Here is a 17,439-nt window from a genome sequence, read left to right as displayed (position 1 = left end):
GCTCGCTAACTAGCGAGGGGGGTAGTAAACCCTCGTTAAAAATCTAATGGTTCGTCATTTCAGCTACGCCGAAAGTAATACCCCATGTAAATAGCTAAGGTTTGTATGGTTAGGAAAAATACAAATTATCTCCGAATTCGTCATATTTTAATTATTTATTACATCTCTTGTAGTTTATTTATTTCCTTGTTTCCTTTCCTCAGTGGACTATTTTTCCCTGTTGGAGCCCTTTAGCTTATAGTTTCCAGCTTAGCTAGTAATGATAATAATAAGAATAATACTAATACTAATAGTACCCTACTTGGTTTAATATCCTGACAATGATGTTTTCCAATACAAAGGGAAATGCAATATCATGAATTATATCATTAACATTGTATTATTTGTTAAAAATGGAACAATGAGATGGAGCAATGTATAAAATCATTAGCAGAAGGTAGACGAAAATTTTTATAATTATTAGAATCGACTGTCGACAGCTTTAGTTCGGGCGAGGGAAGTAGATTTATTGGCAATTCTCATAACAAGGCACCTAGGGAACTACCATGATTGATAAAAAGGAGTTGAACAGAATGTGAGATGTAACAGAACTTTCCAATAGTGAAGCATAATCAATGTTATGTTCAAATAAGACTTAATAGTTATACCCCAAACTTCAAGCACTTTTGACCAGATGTTTGAGAAAAATCTCCCTTTGGTTGTTTGGTCAATTGCATGTAGTCTAGAAAGGGGGAGCTTGTTTAAAGAAGTGTTTATATATTTAAGTGATAGGGTTGGGCATCCATCCTAATCTCGCCCCCTCCTCCAAATTAATCTTGATTTTACCGAGTAATTTTGATTTGAAGATGGTCTTTGCTGGCACAGTACTATAGTGCACAGAATTGGTAATACTGTACAGTATAGTGGTTTGTACATATAAAACCACTGTTATAACCCATCTTTGATCTAACAGAACCCTCATTAACACTTAATATCAGCAGAATAAAATTGCTAGTTGTTTATTTAAGTTACAATCAAGGCGTTAACATTATTTCTTTTTTATCCATCAGACGTCGAGTATATGAGAACAAACGTGGAGAACGACGGGGACCAAGCCGGCTCCAACGAGGGCGTCAAGACAATGGACACTTCAGAGTGGTTAGAGGAGATTGGCAAGATGCATATTCATAGAGCTGACATGAACAAGCTCATTATGAATTATCTTGTTATGGGTGAGTTCTATGTACTTTAGTGTACAGTATTTGAGAAAGAGGGATTACAGTTTTGCATATTTAGATGAAAAATGGTACTGTAATTATTATTTGCTACACAATCCAATATGTATTGCAAAGCTTTCCATTTTATGCATGCTCTCCTTAATCATAAAAAAGTATTTTCTGGGCTCCGACCCATGGCGCCCAGTGAAATGCTCCTTTAACATCATTTCTAAGGTAAAAACTGCTATGAATTTACCAGAGAAAAATTTGTATAGGAATGCTAGGTTGAACCCAGCTCACTCACCTTAATAAGGTGTCGGTATAATACTGGGGTGCTGAATAAATCACAACCAGAGGCCTCGCACCATTTAGATATCTCCTGTCAATATCCCCGAACAGCGAGGTGCCGTTCAACATCCTACTACTACTAGCAATCCCACGCCAGTGACGTTACTCCGTTTTCATAGCACGTGCTATTTAACCCTTATTTTGCCTTAGTGTGTGAATTTCGCTGGTTTTTTTCTGGATTTACCTCAAGATGTCGGACTCCAATGTCACTCCATCTAAGTTAAGTACCAGATCTATGAGTTTTGAGATTTTGGAGGGGGCCTTGCCCTTTTTTGCTTATATTATAACAGTTTTATTTTTCACGACCCCTCGTGGGGCTTTCATGGCGCTCGGCTCCCTCCTATCTCTCTCTCGTTTCGTTTTTAACGCTTTTCAATGAGTCCTCCATACTGATTGTTTCTCGTTATGAACTTTATTGGTATCCACGGTTCACACACCGTATTAAATTTTCATATTGATGTCCTGTTATTACGATAACAGTTATTACATATACGTGTGTTTTTAACAGAGGTTTGAATACAATACTTAAATATTTGTCAGGAAGTTAAATATATGATAGGAAGTTTAAGTAAAATTATTTTTTATTTTTTGTATCAGCTAAGTTAGTTTTTACATTTCCAGCTAGGCAGTTAGCTGCAGAACAAGAACTTGATAACTTTGTGCTGGTACTTGGACAGACAACCTTTTAGCCCCTGTACACATTAATGATAATGATAAAAATGAAATTGGGAGAGAATGGAAACACTTAACATCAGAGGGGTAGAGCCAATCATTGAGGGATAGTACCCTTATTGCTTGTCACCACTGACCAACTGAAAAACTCCCTTAAAAAGAGACAGTTAGGCAGTCCACTTCGCCATTGATAGAATGTGGATCCTAAAGAAGCAAGGGTTCAGTCCTATAAAGACTAAAAACTAAGAAACATCCTAAATTTTCTTAGATCACAAACAGGAGCAGTAGTCTTTGATAAAGGTTTAGTTCCTTGGGTAAGTCCTTGCAGTCTTGCCCGGTGACACAAGCTCATAGCTCTCATCGTCCAGAGATTTCTCCTCCTCAGGTGTTTTTTTGTGGAGGATGATGATTTTTCTCGATTCTAGAAAAGACTCCTTTGTCTTGATCCTGGGGCCATAGACCTACGGAAACTTAAGTTCATCCAGAATTGGTTATCACTTTGAGTGATAAGATGATTAATGAAACAAAATACCGACCTGTGCCCTTCCTTCCATTTCAGAGAGTGGTTCCCAACCTCAGCGAACGTTACCTAGTAATCGTGTGAGACTATTCAGGCCGAAGACTTCCTCCTTTCTTTTGGAAGTTGATAGAAATCTACACATTTCGGATCCTCGGGTGAGGAGACACCCTCAAGCTTCCTCTCCCATTTTATCAAGGTTTTGTGGGAGTACAGTGTACATAGTCTTATTCTTATCAACATATAGTGAACCCTATGAAGAGGAGGATGTTAAACCTTATCGTAGATAGACGATACAATACCCCAACTCTGATTCACCTGATGAGTTTGAGTTTTAGGATGTACCTACTTCTCCTGCTCTCTCTCTCTGGTTCCTGTGCTATAGACAAGGAGAGAAAGGAAAGACATTTCTGAGCAATGTAATTTTTAAGAATGAAAGTATGATCAACCCACCATTAACTAAGCAAGAGAGTAAAGGTGGCTTCTCCAGAACAGGTAGACCCTCCGGTTGATTGCGAGAGTTTGTACCCAACGGTAAAAAAAGTTAGGGAACAAGTTTCTGTATCTAATGATTCTCTCAAGGCAGCTAGGTCATTCAAAGTTATTCCTCCATACTTTAGGATTTCTATTCACCCAAGATCATGAAAATATCTTAAGTTCATTCTAGGAGAAAATAGATTAACGTTTTGAGTCCTATGTTTCGGCCTGTCTACAGCACCTCAAGTCTTCACAAGTCTTAACCTTGGTGTCAACCTGGGCTCATGCCATGGGTATCAGGCTCCTTTTCTACCTGGACAATTGGCTTGTTACAGTACTAGCGGAGTTAGAATCCGAGGTTCAACTCCAGAGACCCTCTCAATTTTTGTCAGGATCTTGGGATCAGGATAAATCTCAAGAAGTTAGTGCTCGTTCCTCTTCGTCATCTTCGCTTCTTGGGTTTGGGTATTAATTCGGCCTAAGCAGGAGTATTTTCATTAGAATACAGGCTCCTTAGGTTCAGACAGGTCGCAGCAACCTTTTTTTCAAGCAGGACTCGCTCGAGGCGAAGCAATGGCAGAAACTTCTGGTACATCTCTTGTCACTGGAACAGTTTGTTCACTTCAGGAGGATGCACGTGACTCCGGATGTCATGAAGTGCGTGTTGTGGTGGCTTCAGAAGAACCTTTTTTGTAGGTCCCCATTACAGGCACCTCCTCCAGAGGTGGGAAGAGCTTCTAGTGACCCATTATGTCTCAGGTCTATGGACATAAGAGAAATGACTTTTCACATAAATTGCTTGGAACTGAAGGCAGCATATGTAGCGTTGCTCCACTTCACAGACATTCTTCAGGGTCATAAGGTAACGTTTATGAGCAGCAACATGACTGTAGTGACTTATGTTAACAAACAAAGGGGGATCCATGTCTTAACTCCTCTGTCGGTTGGCAGTGATGATACATCAGTGGGGGACAGTCAGTGCGGTATACCTCTCAGCCCATTTCATTCCAGGGAAATGAAACCTCATTGTAGACAGTCTGAGTTGACGAGGTCAGATCATTGACTCGGAATAGTCACTGAATCCTCAAATGGTGAGGGCACTCCTGACTTGTGGGGCTCCCCAACAATAGATTTGTTTGCCAATCACTTGAACAACAAGCTGTAGATGTACTGCTCGCCAGTCCAGGATCCCCCACCAGTAATGGAAAATGCATTTGAGTATCCATGGAATTGGAAGGATGCCTATATATTCCCACCTCCTCCTAATAAAGATGGTTGCTCAACAAGATTATGTTAATACCAAATCTTCTACAACTGCTAGTTGCACCCAACTGACTTGGACCTTCTCAACCATCTCAGAAGTTTCAAGAGAACTCCCAAGTTGGAACAATCTTGTATGTTAGTCCCACATCAAGAGGTACCAGAGTGTGGTGACCTGCCAGTCTTTTCAGCTGGAACTTATTCAGTATCTCTTCAAAGAGGTTTTTTGCGCCAGCTGCAAGAAAACTCTCTCGATATCTCTGCAAGTCATTAACAGCAGTTTATCAGGAAAATTGGTCCCTCTTCTGTGATTGGTGTTGTTGAATGAACGCTTCTTCACTCGAGGCCACTTCCAGTAATAGCTGACTTTATGGTTTACCTACGGGAGGAGAAACTTCTTTTAGTAGCTGCAGTGAAAGGCTATCACTCAGCCTTGAGCCACATTTTTCATGTGAAAGGAATAGATCTCTCCCCATTGTGAGAATTATCACCTTTGACTCGGACCTTTGAACGGACTTGCCTACCTCGGAAATCAAACCCCCTTCTTAGAGTTTCATAAAAGTTCTTAGGTCTCTTAAGATGGCACCTAATGAACTTTTGAGGAGGGCCTCTTATAGGGATCTTACCTAAAGACAGTCTTCTTATTAGACGTGGCGAACTGTATGGTCTCTCATTTTTAGCGTCACACTCTGAGATAGGGAAGCAACTCTTGCTTGAGGGTACACTCATGCATACTATTATATCTGATTTCTCTTCCTCTTGTTTTGTTAAAGTTTTTATAGTTTATATTGGAAATATTTATTTTAATGCTAGTTTTCTAAAGATATTTTATTTTTCCTTGTTTCCTTTCCTCACTGGGCTACTTTCCCTGTTAGGGCCCCTGGGCTTATAGCATTTTGCTTTTCCAACTAGGGTTGTAGCTTGGCAAGTAATAATAATAATAATAGTAATAATAATAATAACTGTTGTTCTCCTCCGATTGCAAAAAATGCAAAATTCATTGACTCCCCTTCCTCGATATCATCTCTTAGAGAGGCAACTGGTAAACAAGATGATCTGTTACTACTGTAAGTACGGTAAGATCTGTTTGCATGTACTTAGAGAGTTCAAGACAATGTTGTCTAATGGTACAACACCTTTTTGTCAGCACTGGAGGGGCAAAAAAGAAAGTAAAAAAAAAATCACCATTTTCTTCTAGCTTTGGGGAACAATACTTAAAGCTTATAGACATCTGGGTGAGCCTTTCACTGCTCTGACCCTACGAGCTTATGATATTAGAAGTGATGGAGCCACCTTGTTGTTTAGGAAAAACCATTCTGTGCATAAAGTTCTAAAAGCCATTGTCAGGAAGAGACAAACTACCATCATGTCACAATATGTAAGGGATTGCACCCAAAGTCCTTAGGCCCTGTGGTAGCTGCCAACAAGGGGTGTAGCGAGCTTAGCTCCTTACAGGACAAATAGCATAGTGTTTAAGTTAGCAGTTACACTTCAACTTTAATTTTTTTTAGTGTAAGAGTAAGAATGTCCAGCTTTGTTTTCTCCTTTGCTGTCGCCTTCCTCTCTTGGGATAAGCCAGTGTAATACTGGAAGCTGGATAGACACTTATGCAGGTGAGCACGACGGGTAGTTGTCTTACTGTAAGAAATGTTTTCCCCACGCTCCTTTCGAGGTGGAGCGTTACTTTTGGCAAATCCTATAATCGGCCTAATCTGGGTAGGCCACAGGCCCTGCAAAGATAGTTTTTCACAATTAACATGGATGGGTTGGCACCTTATGACCTATTTCTTTGTGTCACATGATGCTAGGATGAGATGCTTTGTTTATCTTTTACCAGATTGATTAACATAAACCCGGGTTGATTGCTAGCCAGATGGCCGAATGGAACTTCCTCCCACCTACGGAAGACTCCCCTTTTAAATGATGAAAGTTTGTTTTGCATAAAAACAGATCTCAAATTTTAAAAGTAATTTTAATTTTTTTCTAGTTGTACAAACCTGAATCATTTAAGGTTCACTTTCAGCATGATCCACCCTACAAGTCTCAGCTGGAGTTACAATGTCTTGTCCTGTGCAAATCAGAGGCTGTCCACCACACTCACTGGTGGAGGGAGGCTGCCATTTAGTTATCGGCCATCTACAGCTTGTGTCAGAGTATACCCCTTTTAAATGACTGGCTTTTATAGCTAGGAAAAATACAAATTACTTCTCAAAATTTTATTTTTAGAGGTGGATTTGGTCATGTAAGCTATAATTGATACTCAACCTTACATTACTGGTTCTAAGGGACTTTATGTAAGTTGATTTGCGATGTATGTCAGATTATCGCCCTATAAAATGACTTATATTTTCCCTATACAGTGGAACCTCTACATCCGAACGTATCTACATCCGAATTTTCCAACATCCGAAGTAAAATTCGAGCAAATTTTTGACTCTACACCCGAATTTTATTTCGACACACGAAGTAAACATTACGCCATTGAGCGTCGAGTGCTCAGTTCTCTGTTCTTGTGTGTATCATGTGGTTGTCCTCTGTTTGGTCTGTTATTAACAGTGCTTATTATCTTCCTTTTCTCACATTTCCTTTTTGATTTTACCTATAATCATGGTGCCTAAGAAGCTAAGTTTCAGTACAGGAAGAAGGCAATTCTTTCATTAGAATTGAAGCAAGAAATTATAGAAAAACATGAGAGCAGTGTGCATGTGAGTGATACTGTATGGCTAAACAATATGGCCGGAATAGGCCTATGATCTCGAGGATCATCAAGCTGAAGGCAGCCATTAAAGCAAATAACCATCGAAGGGGATCACCATTATTACAAGACATCGTAGCAATACCCTGGAAGAGATAGAGCGCCTTTTATTGATAGGGATAAAGGACAAAGAGATTGTTGGCAACGATCATTTGTGAGAAGGGCCAGCGTGATGAACAGAAAGAAAGAAAAAAGTGAAGCAAAGAAAACCAAGATAGCATTAACAAGCTCTTTTAAATGAGACGTCTCTCTTTTTCTGTTTCTCTCTAAACATAGCATTAACATGTTCTTTAAATAAAATCTCTCTCTCTCTCTCTCTCTCTCTCGTTCTTCTTCGCTGTTATAGTGTTAGCTACGTCTACGTAGAGAGAGAGAGAGAGAGAGAGAGAGAGAGAGAGAGAGAGAGAGAGATAGATTAAACAAAAATGTGTTTAGAGTACATATGATTTTTAACTGCGTTAACGAGTTGAAAAACAATTAAATGAAACTAAGAAAGTAATAACAGCTAATCTGAATTCCTTTATTAACTAAAACAAATATTGATACAAACACACTCGTGTGCGTATGCACAAACACACACACACAGGTGCAAGAATTTTGCTACGCAGTAAGAGAGACGGTCAGGGAAGAGGTAGAGATGGTGACTGCGATAACATACCGTAACTCGTCACTGAAAGTGATGAAAATAAAAAATCAAAAGAAAAAAATGTAAAAAATATGAAATATAAAAATAAAATAAAAAAATAAATAAGCTTAGTTAGATTAAAATTTCCGTAGTGTAAGTTACGGTATGTTATCGCAGTCACCATCTCTACCTCCTCACCGATCGTGTCTCCTTGTGCGTGTGTGTGTGTGTGTGTGTTTGCGCATACGCACACGAAGTGTGTTTGTATCAATATTTGTTTTAGGTAATAAAGGAATTCAGATTCACTGATATTGTTTTTTTAGTTACATTTAACTGTCTTTCAACTCGTTAACGCTGTTAAAAATCGTATGTACACAACACATTTTTGTTTAATCTCATTTTTGTTTAATCTCTCTCTCTCTCTCTCTCTCTCTCTCTCTCTCTCAGAAAAAAATTAATAGGCGTCTCTAACACTAACAGTGAAGAAAAACAAAAGAGAGAGAGAGAGAGAGAGAGAGAGAGAGAGAGAGAGAGAGAGAGAGAGAGAGAGAGAGAATTTATTTAAAGAACATGTTAACACCATGTCTACCTTCTCGCCGATCGTCCGTCACCTCCTGGGTAGCAAATCCTACACCTGCGTTGGCCTGTCTCTAAGGCAAAGTGGCAATAAAACACATTTTTTATTCATTATTTCTTTATAATTATCTTTTTTACATGCTTCTTTCATATTATGCAGTTATTTTACGAATAGAACTTACCTGGCAGTTATATATACATAGCTAATTATCTCTATTTCGGCAGAATTTTTCTAAAACTAGGCAACCGCCTTGTGGTGGTTGGGTGGTAACACCCGTCAAAGGGTGGTAGGAGGAATCATTCCCGTTCTCTGTTCTTCAGTTCATCTCTGCCGGCCGGATCGATAACACGTTGGTCCGTCATTAAGAGTTTTTTCTTCGATTTCCCTGCTCGGTGTACCAGTCTGCTTTTTTTGGTGAAGTACTCTGATTTGGGGTTTTGGCGATCGTTGTATTTTGTTTTCTCTTAGTTTTTTTGTTTGCTGTGTTTCATTATGAGTGAAAAGAGTCATTACCGTATCTGTGCGAATGAGGAATGTAAGGTGAGACTTCCCAAAATGGCGGTTGATCCTCACACTGTTTGTTCTCATTGTAGGGGTTTTGTTTGTGCCCTTGATAATAGGTGCGGGGAATGTAAGGTTTTGGATGAGAAAGATTGGTTAATTATGAAGCGCTATGTGCGTAAGCTAGAGCTCGATAGAGTTAGGAGAGCTTCTAGGTCTAAGTCTAAGTCTGTTAGTGGTAAGGAAGACGAACTTAGCGTAGATTTATCTATTGATCCTATTATTGATTCCTCTTTGGAAGTTGATCCTTCCCTTGAGGTAGTAACTCCTGCACCTACTACAGGTTCCGTATCTACGGATGACCCTCGGTACGCTAGCCTGGCGGCCGAGTTGAAGGCCATTAAAGAACAGCTGGAGGCCTTTAAAGGTAAGGAAAGTGAAAGTGCTTGTGTTAGTGCAGTGGAGGTGGCGACCGACCGAATCTGTCATACCCCTAGGCCTAGACCTCTACCAAGCTCCCAGGACCAAGGGAGAAGGTACGTCGATGACCGAAAGGGGGTGAGAGGTACGTACCCTCGGTCAGCCGTCGCCTCAGACAGTCCTGTTGTCTATTCCCAGGCTGCTCTTGACCGTCACGGGAAAGACGAGTCGGATGTGTTGTTTTCTTCTCCGAATTCGTCCAGACGTAAATGGAAGTATGAAGCTTCAAGACCTACTAAGAGGAGATGGAACCGCGACGAACGGTCTCGTTCTTTCTCTCCCGGTTCTAGCAGTTCTGAACCTTGTCCGTCGGAGGATGATTTCGACTCCGTGCCTGTGAAAAGGACGAAGCCTGCTGCCGAAGATACGAGTGTTATTCGTCAGCCCCCCCCCTTCGGATCCGCAAGACCCAGCTGATGTTGCTAAATCCTTTATGTCTGTCATGCAGGAACAACTTTTGACTTTAGTACAAGCCTTTAGCCGCCCTCACGCCCAGTCTGACAGACGTAAAGACGACTCGTTGCCGATTAAGAAGTCTGCTTCTAAGAGAGAACGGAGTTCTTCTTTAAAGAGAACTTCTCCCTCTCTACGCCAGGATGAGGAATGTGTGCTTGCGCCAGGCGATACTTCTTCGCGATACCAGGGCGATACGTTTTCTCGTTCTCGATACCGGGACGATACCTTATCGAACGAAGCTGCTTCTCGTTCTCGATACCAAGACGATACCGCCTCCCGTGCGCTTCGACACGACGATACCTCCTCTCGTTCGCTTCGCCACGACGATACCTCCTCTCGTTCGCTTCGCCACGACGATACCTCCTCTCGTTCACGACGCCACGACGATACCGACCCTAGTTCTCGACGCCACGACGATACCGCCTCTCGTTCACGACGCCACGACGATACCGCCTCTCATTCTCGCCGCCACGACGATACCGCCTCTCATTCTCGCCGCCATGACGATACCGCCTCTCGCTCTCGACGACAGAACGACTCTGCATCTCGTTCTCGGTCCCAGGGCGATACCACCCTGCCTCTTCGGGACGATACTGCCTCTCGTTCCAAGGATTCTTCTAGCGCGGGACTCCAGGATGCAACCCGTCTTTTGCAGGATGATGCCTTTGATTTGCCCTTGTCGGGTTCTAAGGATTCTCCTCTTTCGAAGGATATTGCAGATGTGGATCAGGCCCTCGAGGATGTTTCTGATGACGATGATAATCCTGCCGATGCTGTGGGAGATTACAAAGTTCTCTCTCGCTCCCTTCTTGAACTTTTTGGAGAGGAATTCCAACCTGCTGCCCCTCAATCTCCTCAGTCCCAATTTAACAGAAAGAAGGCCAAGAAACAGTCGGCCTTCATCAAGATGAAGCTGTCTATCTCCGCAAAGAAGGCTCTCTCGAAGATTGATGACTGGATGATGGAGCGGAGACAAACAGTTAAGACTTCCTTCTCGTTTCCACCAGCTCGTCTTGCTTCAAGAGCGGGTATGTGGTATGCAACTGGAGAACCTTTGGGTCTGGGAGTGCCTTCCTCCTCCAAGGGTGACTTCTCTGGTTTAGTGGACTCTGCTAGAAGGCATGCTCTCAACTCAGCCAAGGTCATGTGGTCAATGTCGGAGCTGGATCATCTCGTCAAAGGTATTTTTAGAGCCTTTGAGGTTTTTAGTTTCCTAGACTGGTCGCTTGGGACTCTCGCAAGGAAAACTGAACAGATGGATGGATCTAGGGACCTTACGAGCATTATGTCCTGTATGGATAAGGCCCTCAGAGATGGGGCGAATGAGTTGGCTGCTCTGTTCTCAGCTGGGGTCCTAAAGAAGAGAGCTCTGCTTTGCTCTTTTGCTTCTAGGTCTGTTACCAATGCTCAAAAGTCTGAGCTTCTTTACGCCCCCCTCTCTCAACATCTTTTTCCCGAGTCTCTGGTTAATGACATTACGCGTTCTCTGGCCCAAAAAGCCACCCAAGACCTTTTATCTCGTTCTGCTCGTAAGCCCTTTGCAGCCCCTCCTTCTTCTTTGAAACGGGAGGAAAGGAGATTCCAGCAGCCCTTTCGGGGCAGGACTACTTCAAGATCAGATTTTAGAGGGAGAAGGCAAGATTCAGGACCAAGATCTACCAGGGGTTCTTTCAGACCTCGCTCCAGGAAATGAAGTTCGTCTCCTCCAGACGGTAGGCGCAAGACTGTCAGGTTTTTGGCAGTCCTGGAAGAGGAGAGGGGCGGACTCCTGGTCCCTCTCAGTCATCAAGGAAGGATACAAGATCCCCTTTCTGAAAAAACCTCCTCTCGCAGATGCTCCGCTGGCCTTAGTAGCCCGGTACTCAGATCCTGGGAAACAGAAGGCTCTAGTAGACCTTGTCAACCAAATGCTAGACAAGGGGGCGATAGAACCGGTTCGGGATCTAGTCTCCCCAGGCTTTTACAATCGCCTGTTTCTGGTCCCCAAGAACTCGGGCGGATGGAGACCCGTCCTGGATGTCAGCGCGCTCAACGTATTTGTGGAAAAGACAAAGTTCTCCATGGAGACGACTCAGTCGGTGCTGGCGTCAGTACGTCCAGGGGACTGGATGGTGTCCCTCGACTTGCAGGACGCATATTTCCATGTCCCCATCCATCCGACTTCGAGGAAGTACCTGAGGTTTGTAATGGAGGGCAAGTGCTTCCAATTCAGAGCTCTTTGCTTCGGTCTCAGCACGGCTCCTCAAGTCTTCACCAGGGTAATGGCGAATGTGTCAGGTTGGCTGCATCAGGAAGGGATAAGGATATCCTTCTATCTGGACGATTGGCTGATTCGTGCACGATCGAGGGAGAAATGTCTGGAGGATTTACGGAAGACTTTTATGATGGCTCAGGATCTAGGCCTGGTCATCAACAGGGAGAAGTCTCAGATCAGACCGAGTCAGACTATTCTCTATTTGGGGATAGTTCTGAATTCAGTTCTTTTTCGGGCTTCTCCCTCTCAGGAAAGACAGGCCAAGTGTCTCGTAAAAGTCAGAACTTTCCTGGACAAGAAGAGATGCACAGCGAAGGAGTGGATGAGTTTGCTGGGGACTCTGTCCTCCCTCGAACTGTTTGTCTCTCTGGGGAGACTCCACCTAAGGCCTCTTCAGCACTTTCTTTCGAAGACATGGAACAGAAAGATGCAGGAAGACTCCTTTTCCTTCCCCATTCCAATAGAAGTCAAGACTCTTCTGAAGTGGTGGCTGGACCCAGCCTTGTTAGGGGAAGGGATCTCCTTACACAAGAAGAACCCAGACCTAGTGTTGTTTTCAGACGCATCAGAGTCAGGCTGGGGGGCAACACTAGAAAGCAAGGAGGTCTCAGGCGATTGGGAAGGAATTCAGCTGGGATGGCACATCAACAACAAGGAGCTGATGGCCATTTTTCTGGGGCTAAAGGCCTTCAAGGACTTGGTGTCTGGGAAGATTGTGGAGGTCAACTCAGACAACACCACAGCTCTTGCTTACATCAGGAAGCAAGGAGGGACTCACTCTCTGTCTCTCTTCGAGACAGCAAGAGAGCTCCTTCTTTGGGCGAAGGAGAACAGGATAAGCCTGCTGACGAGGTTTGTTCAGGGACAGAAGAATGTGAGGGCGGACATGCTCAGCAGGAAAGGGCAGGTCCTTCCCACAGAATGGACCCTCAACCAACAGGTCTGTCAGAGTCTCTGGAGGCTGTGGGGGAGACCCCTCATCGATCTTTTCGCCTCCAATTTATCCAAGAGGATCCCCATCTATTGCTCCCTAGTTCCGGACAGAGAGGCAATAGCAGTAGACGCCTTTTTGATGGATTGGACGGGGATGGACACTTATGCTTTTCCCCCGTTCAAGATCATCAATCTGGTAGTCAGGAAATTCGCCCTCCTCGATTCGGGACGGATGATCCTGATAGCTCCGTTCTGGCCGATGAGGGAATGGTTCACGGAGGTGGTGGACTTGTTGATGGACTTTCCAAGAAGCCTCCCTGCAAGTCCAAATCTGCTCAGACAACCCCACTTCGAGAGATATCATCAAAACCCCCTCGCTCTCAATCTGACTGCCTTCAGACTATCGAGAAGCTCGTCAGATCGAGAGGCTTTTCAGCGCAAGCTGCGAAAGCTATCGCCAGAGCGAGGAGGGTCTCTTCGCAGAGGGTCTACCAGTCCAAGTGGGAGACTTTTAGGGCTTGGTGTAGGAAGCACAAGATTTCCTCATCCACTACCTCTGTGAGCCAGATTGCGGATTTCTTGTTGTACCTCAGACAGGACGCTAAGCTAGCTGTGTCCACTATCAAAGGGTACAAAAGTATGCTCTCTTCCGTCTGTCGGCATAGAGGCTTGGACTTGTCTCGCGACAAGGACTTACATGACCTCTTGAAGTCTTTTGAGACGACCAAGCAGACCCAGTTAAAGCCCCCTTCTTGGAACCTTGATGTAGTTCTTAAATTTCTGTGCACCAAGAGATTTGAGCCCATATCACAGGCTCCCCTTAGGGAGGTTACCAAGAAGACCCTCTTTCTTTTGGCCTTAGCAACAGCTAAAAGAGTTAGTGAAGTCCATGCAATTGAAAAACAGGTAGGCTTCAATCTGAATGGGGCAGTTTGTGCCTTGAGATTAGACTTTCTCGCTAAGAACGAGAACCCTTCTAAGCCCTGGCCGAGGACCTTTGAGGTTCCTAACTTGACCAACCTAGTGGGTCAGGAGCAAGAGAGGCTGCTCTGTCCAGTACGAGCCCTCAAGACCTACTTGTCTCGCACAAAAAGTGTGAGAGGCTCTTCTAGCTCCCTGTGGTGTTCTGTGAAAGATCCTCAAAAGCCCCTTTCCAAGAACGCTTTATCCTTTTTCCTGAGGGAAGTGATAAGAGAAGCGCATCTCTTGTGTGAGGAGGAACACTTCGGACTTTTAAAAGTGCAAGCCCACGAAGTGAGGGCCATTGCGACCTCGCTTGCTTACCGCAAGAACATGTCGCTCCGTCAAATTATGGATGCGACATTCTGGAGGAGCAACTCTGTGTTCGCCTCTCATTACCTCAGAGAGGTGAGGGTGGATTATGAGAAATGTTATACCTTGGGACCATACGTAGCTACGGCTTCTGTATTAGGCAAAGGAGTTACTACCTCCCCTCAACCTTAGTTTTGTTTACTTGTGCATAGGTTGGTGTATTTTTTTTTTATTGGTTGTCTGAGGACTTCGACTTGTGTACAGTCACCTCAGTCTAGTTAGATCATTTTTATCTACTTTGCAAATGTTAGGTGGTTGGTTTGGTAAAGTTGCGGTTTTTTATTTTGGGCAATAGGTAGTCCTGAAGTCTAGTCAGATTGTTGGTCTCACCCCGTTGACAGACTCGATTGAGTGTTTTCAGCACTGCAGGTCACATCCTGGCTGACACTCCTAAGGGAAAGCGACTCAAGAGGCAGGAACCTTTGAAGTCAGCTACCTTAGCAGGTAAGGAATCAAGGTGTTTATTTATCCTACAACTTTTTTGGTTGTTTCCCCAACGATGTTACTGTCTATCACCCTCCTCCAAGTGTGTTAATCAGCTATGTATATATAACTGCCAGGTAAGTTCTATTCGTAAAAATGAAGTTTTTATGATAAAACAAAGTTTTATGAATACTTACCTGGCAGTTATATATACATTCGAAGGCCCACCCACCTCCCCTCAGGAGACAGGTCGGGCATAGATGAACTGAAGAACAGAGAACGGGAATGATTCCTCCTACCACCCTTTGACGGGTGTTACCACCCAACCACCACAAGGCGGTTGCCTAGTTTTAGAAAAATTCTGCCGAAATAGAGATAATTAGCTATGTATATATAACTGCCAGGTAAGTATTCATAAAACTTTGTTTTATCATAAAAACTTCATTTTTATTATGTGTAATTATGTGTAGCCATTTATTAAGGATTTATTATGGGTTTTTAGGCTGAGGAACGAATTAAATGAATTACCATGTATTCTTATGGGAAAATTCGTTTCGACATCCGAACATTTTCTACATCCGAAGTTGGTTCTGGAACGGATTAAATTCGTATGTAGAGGTTCCACTGTACAGGTATATGTACTGAATACAAAAAACACTTACAACCTACTTTCATTTTATAAACACCAGATAAACCAGATATATTAGAAAGCTTCTACTTTATGTGAAGAAAAGTACTATACTGTTCAGTACAGAACTTCATTGTTATTGTTTAACGTAGAAACCGATGAAAGGTTGGGTGAAACAGCATCACGTGGATTTAATCTTTTTATTTAATACTTGAGGATGAGCATTGTAAAGTTGAAACTCCCGTCAAACTGACGTAACTTTGGAACTGATATAAAGAGGGGAATTACTGTACTGTATTCTTTAGCAAGATTGAAGAAGTATAAATTCGCAAAATATTGTCAGAAGGGAGAGAGGTAGCATGGGAAATCAAAATAAAATACGTTTCGTAGGCAAAAAATTTGACAAAGTTGCAGATTTCCTATTCAAAGATACTCATACTGACAACATTATAATTGTGTAAAAAGGCTAACTTCATGGAACTTGCTGACATCATGCAGCTAACACACTCAATGTGGATATTTAAGAGTAAGATATTGAAGAATTAGTGGAATTGTATGTCAAGTGGGAGAGAGTTGAAAGTGCATAGGCACTTGGAAGAGGAAAAATGTACAGTACTGTAAGTACAGAAGTGCAAAAGAAGTTCACTAGAAATTACACACACACAGATTTTTTTTTTTATTTTAAGGGAAAACTTATGCTTGTTTCTAAAGATTATGGGTGCCAATTTAATAATTCACTTGTTTCTTCATTATTACAAAATTATCTGATTTATTTTCCTGTTATTTGCATGTCACCTGTGTTTCAAACTGTAACCTCCATGTGAAGCATAAAGAAATAGTTCGTTGTTAAATTATTTTATAAGTAAGCAAAGTGTATCTGCAACTATTCGGTATGTTTTTAATATTGAGATCCTTATGAATCATTTCTTAAACTTTGCATCAAAAGGGGAAACTTGCCTCAAAGCTAATTAGCTAAATTTGTGATTCCATAGCAATATAGAAACAAAATTATTAATAGGAAGGTGTCTGTGCACAGAATGAATACCATTATAGATATTAGAAAATGTAATACTGTAAAACATAGTGCAATTTGAAGCTAGTTACAATTCAAAGAGCTATTGAAAGAATAATGATGGAATAACACTAAAAGACAGAAACAAAGTAACATGGATACGAGAGCAAAAACACCATAGAAGAAAAAGAAATTGACAGGGGCAGGACAAATAAGGAGAATGACAGATAATAGATGGACAAAAAGAATTAACATACTGTAATGGGCCCCTAGAGATTACATGTGAAGCAGGGGAAGGAAGAGAAGACGGCAGATTGACAAGCTAAGAAAATTTACAGATATAGACTGGCATAGAAAGCCCATAATTATAGGAATAGAAGGACATGTCTGAGGCCTTTGTCCTGCAGTGTACTAGCAACAACTGACAATGAGGATGAATTTTACTCAATACTAAATCATTTAAGAGGGAGAGAGAGGACTATAATATTGCACCTGAAGAACATTCAGTCAAGATTAACAGACAAATGTTCATGTACACTGTTTTAATTGTGTTTTATCTTAAGCATTTAATTTACCAAGTTTCTAACAGTTTACTTTTCTCTAGAGACCAGGATGTGTATAACTAACAAGTAAGATGTCTAAAGAGGATACCCTTCGGTCTCAGTAACTGTTCAGTATCCTTTAGATAAGGGTAAAACAGCGCCTAACTTATCAACCAATTTGTTGACCAACTAAGTCGAAGAAACATATCAAAGTTATTGTGTAAGGAGTAGCTTTCTACTCAGAAATTTTTAATGTCATTTCTATTTCAAATAGTATTTCTTGACAACTATATCTTTGGATTTGTCAGTCATAGAGTCCTTGTTCCCAGCAAAAATAAGTTACCCATACCCTCCTGTGTACAGTACTATTATTTCTTGAAAATTTTACTTGGGTTGCTAATACCAAATTTTAGATACAGTGTATTATGTTAACTTATTTCTAGTTTCCAAT

General features: G+C 42.1%; 1 protein-coding gene across 2 annotated transcripts in view; it reads left to right on the top strand.

The window, feature by feature from the left end:
* LOC137657713 (glucose-induced degradation protein 8 homolog) overlaps positions 1-17,439 on the top strand; it is a 52,515-nt gene that overhangs the window by 22,496 nt on the left and 12,580 nt on the right. For both annotated transcript variants that reach the window (XM_068392139.1, XM_068392140.1), the window contains exon 2: positions 1,050-1,211. In XM_068392139.1, coding sequence (XP_068248240.1) covers positions 1,061-1,211 — 151 coding nt within the window. In that variant the 5' untranslated portion in view covers positions 1,050-1,060. The remainder of the gene's footprint in view (positions 1-1,049; positions 1,212-17,439) is intronic.

Source organism: Palaemon carinicauda, chromosome 18 (assembly GCF_036898095.1).
Source record: "Palaemon carinicauda isolate YSFRI2023 chromosome 18, ASM3689809v2, whole genome shotgun sequence".
NCBI lineage: Eukaryota > Metazoa > Arthropoda > Malacostraca > Decapoda > Palaemonidae > Palaemon > Palaemon carinicauda.
Note: the sequence above shows the minus strand (reverse complement) of the source record. Positions and strands in the feature narration are given on the sequence as shown.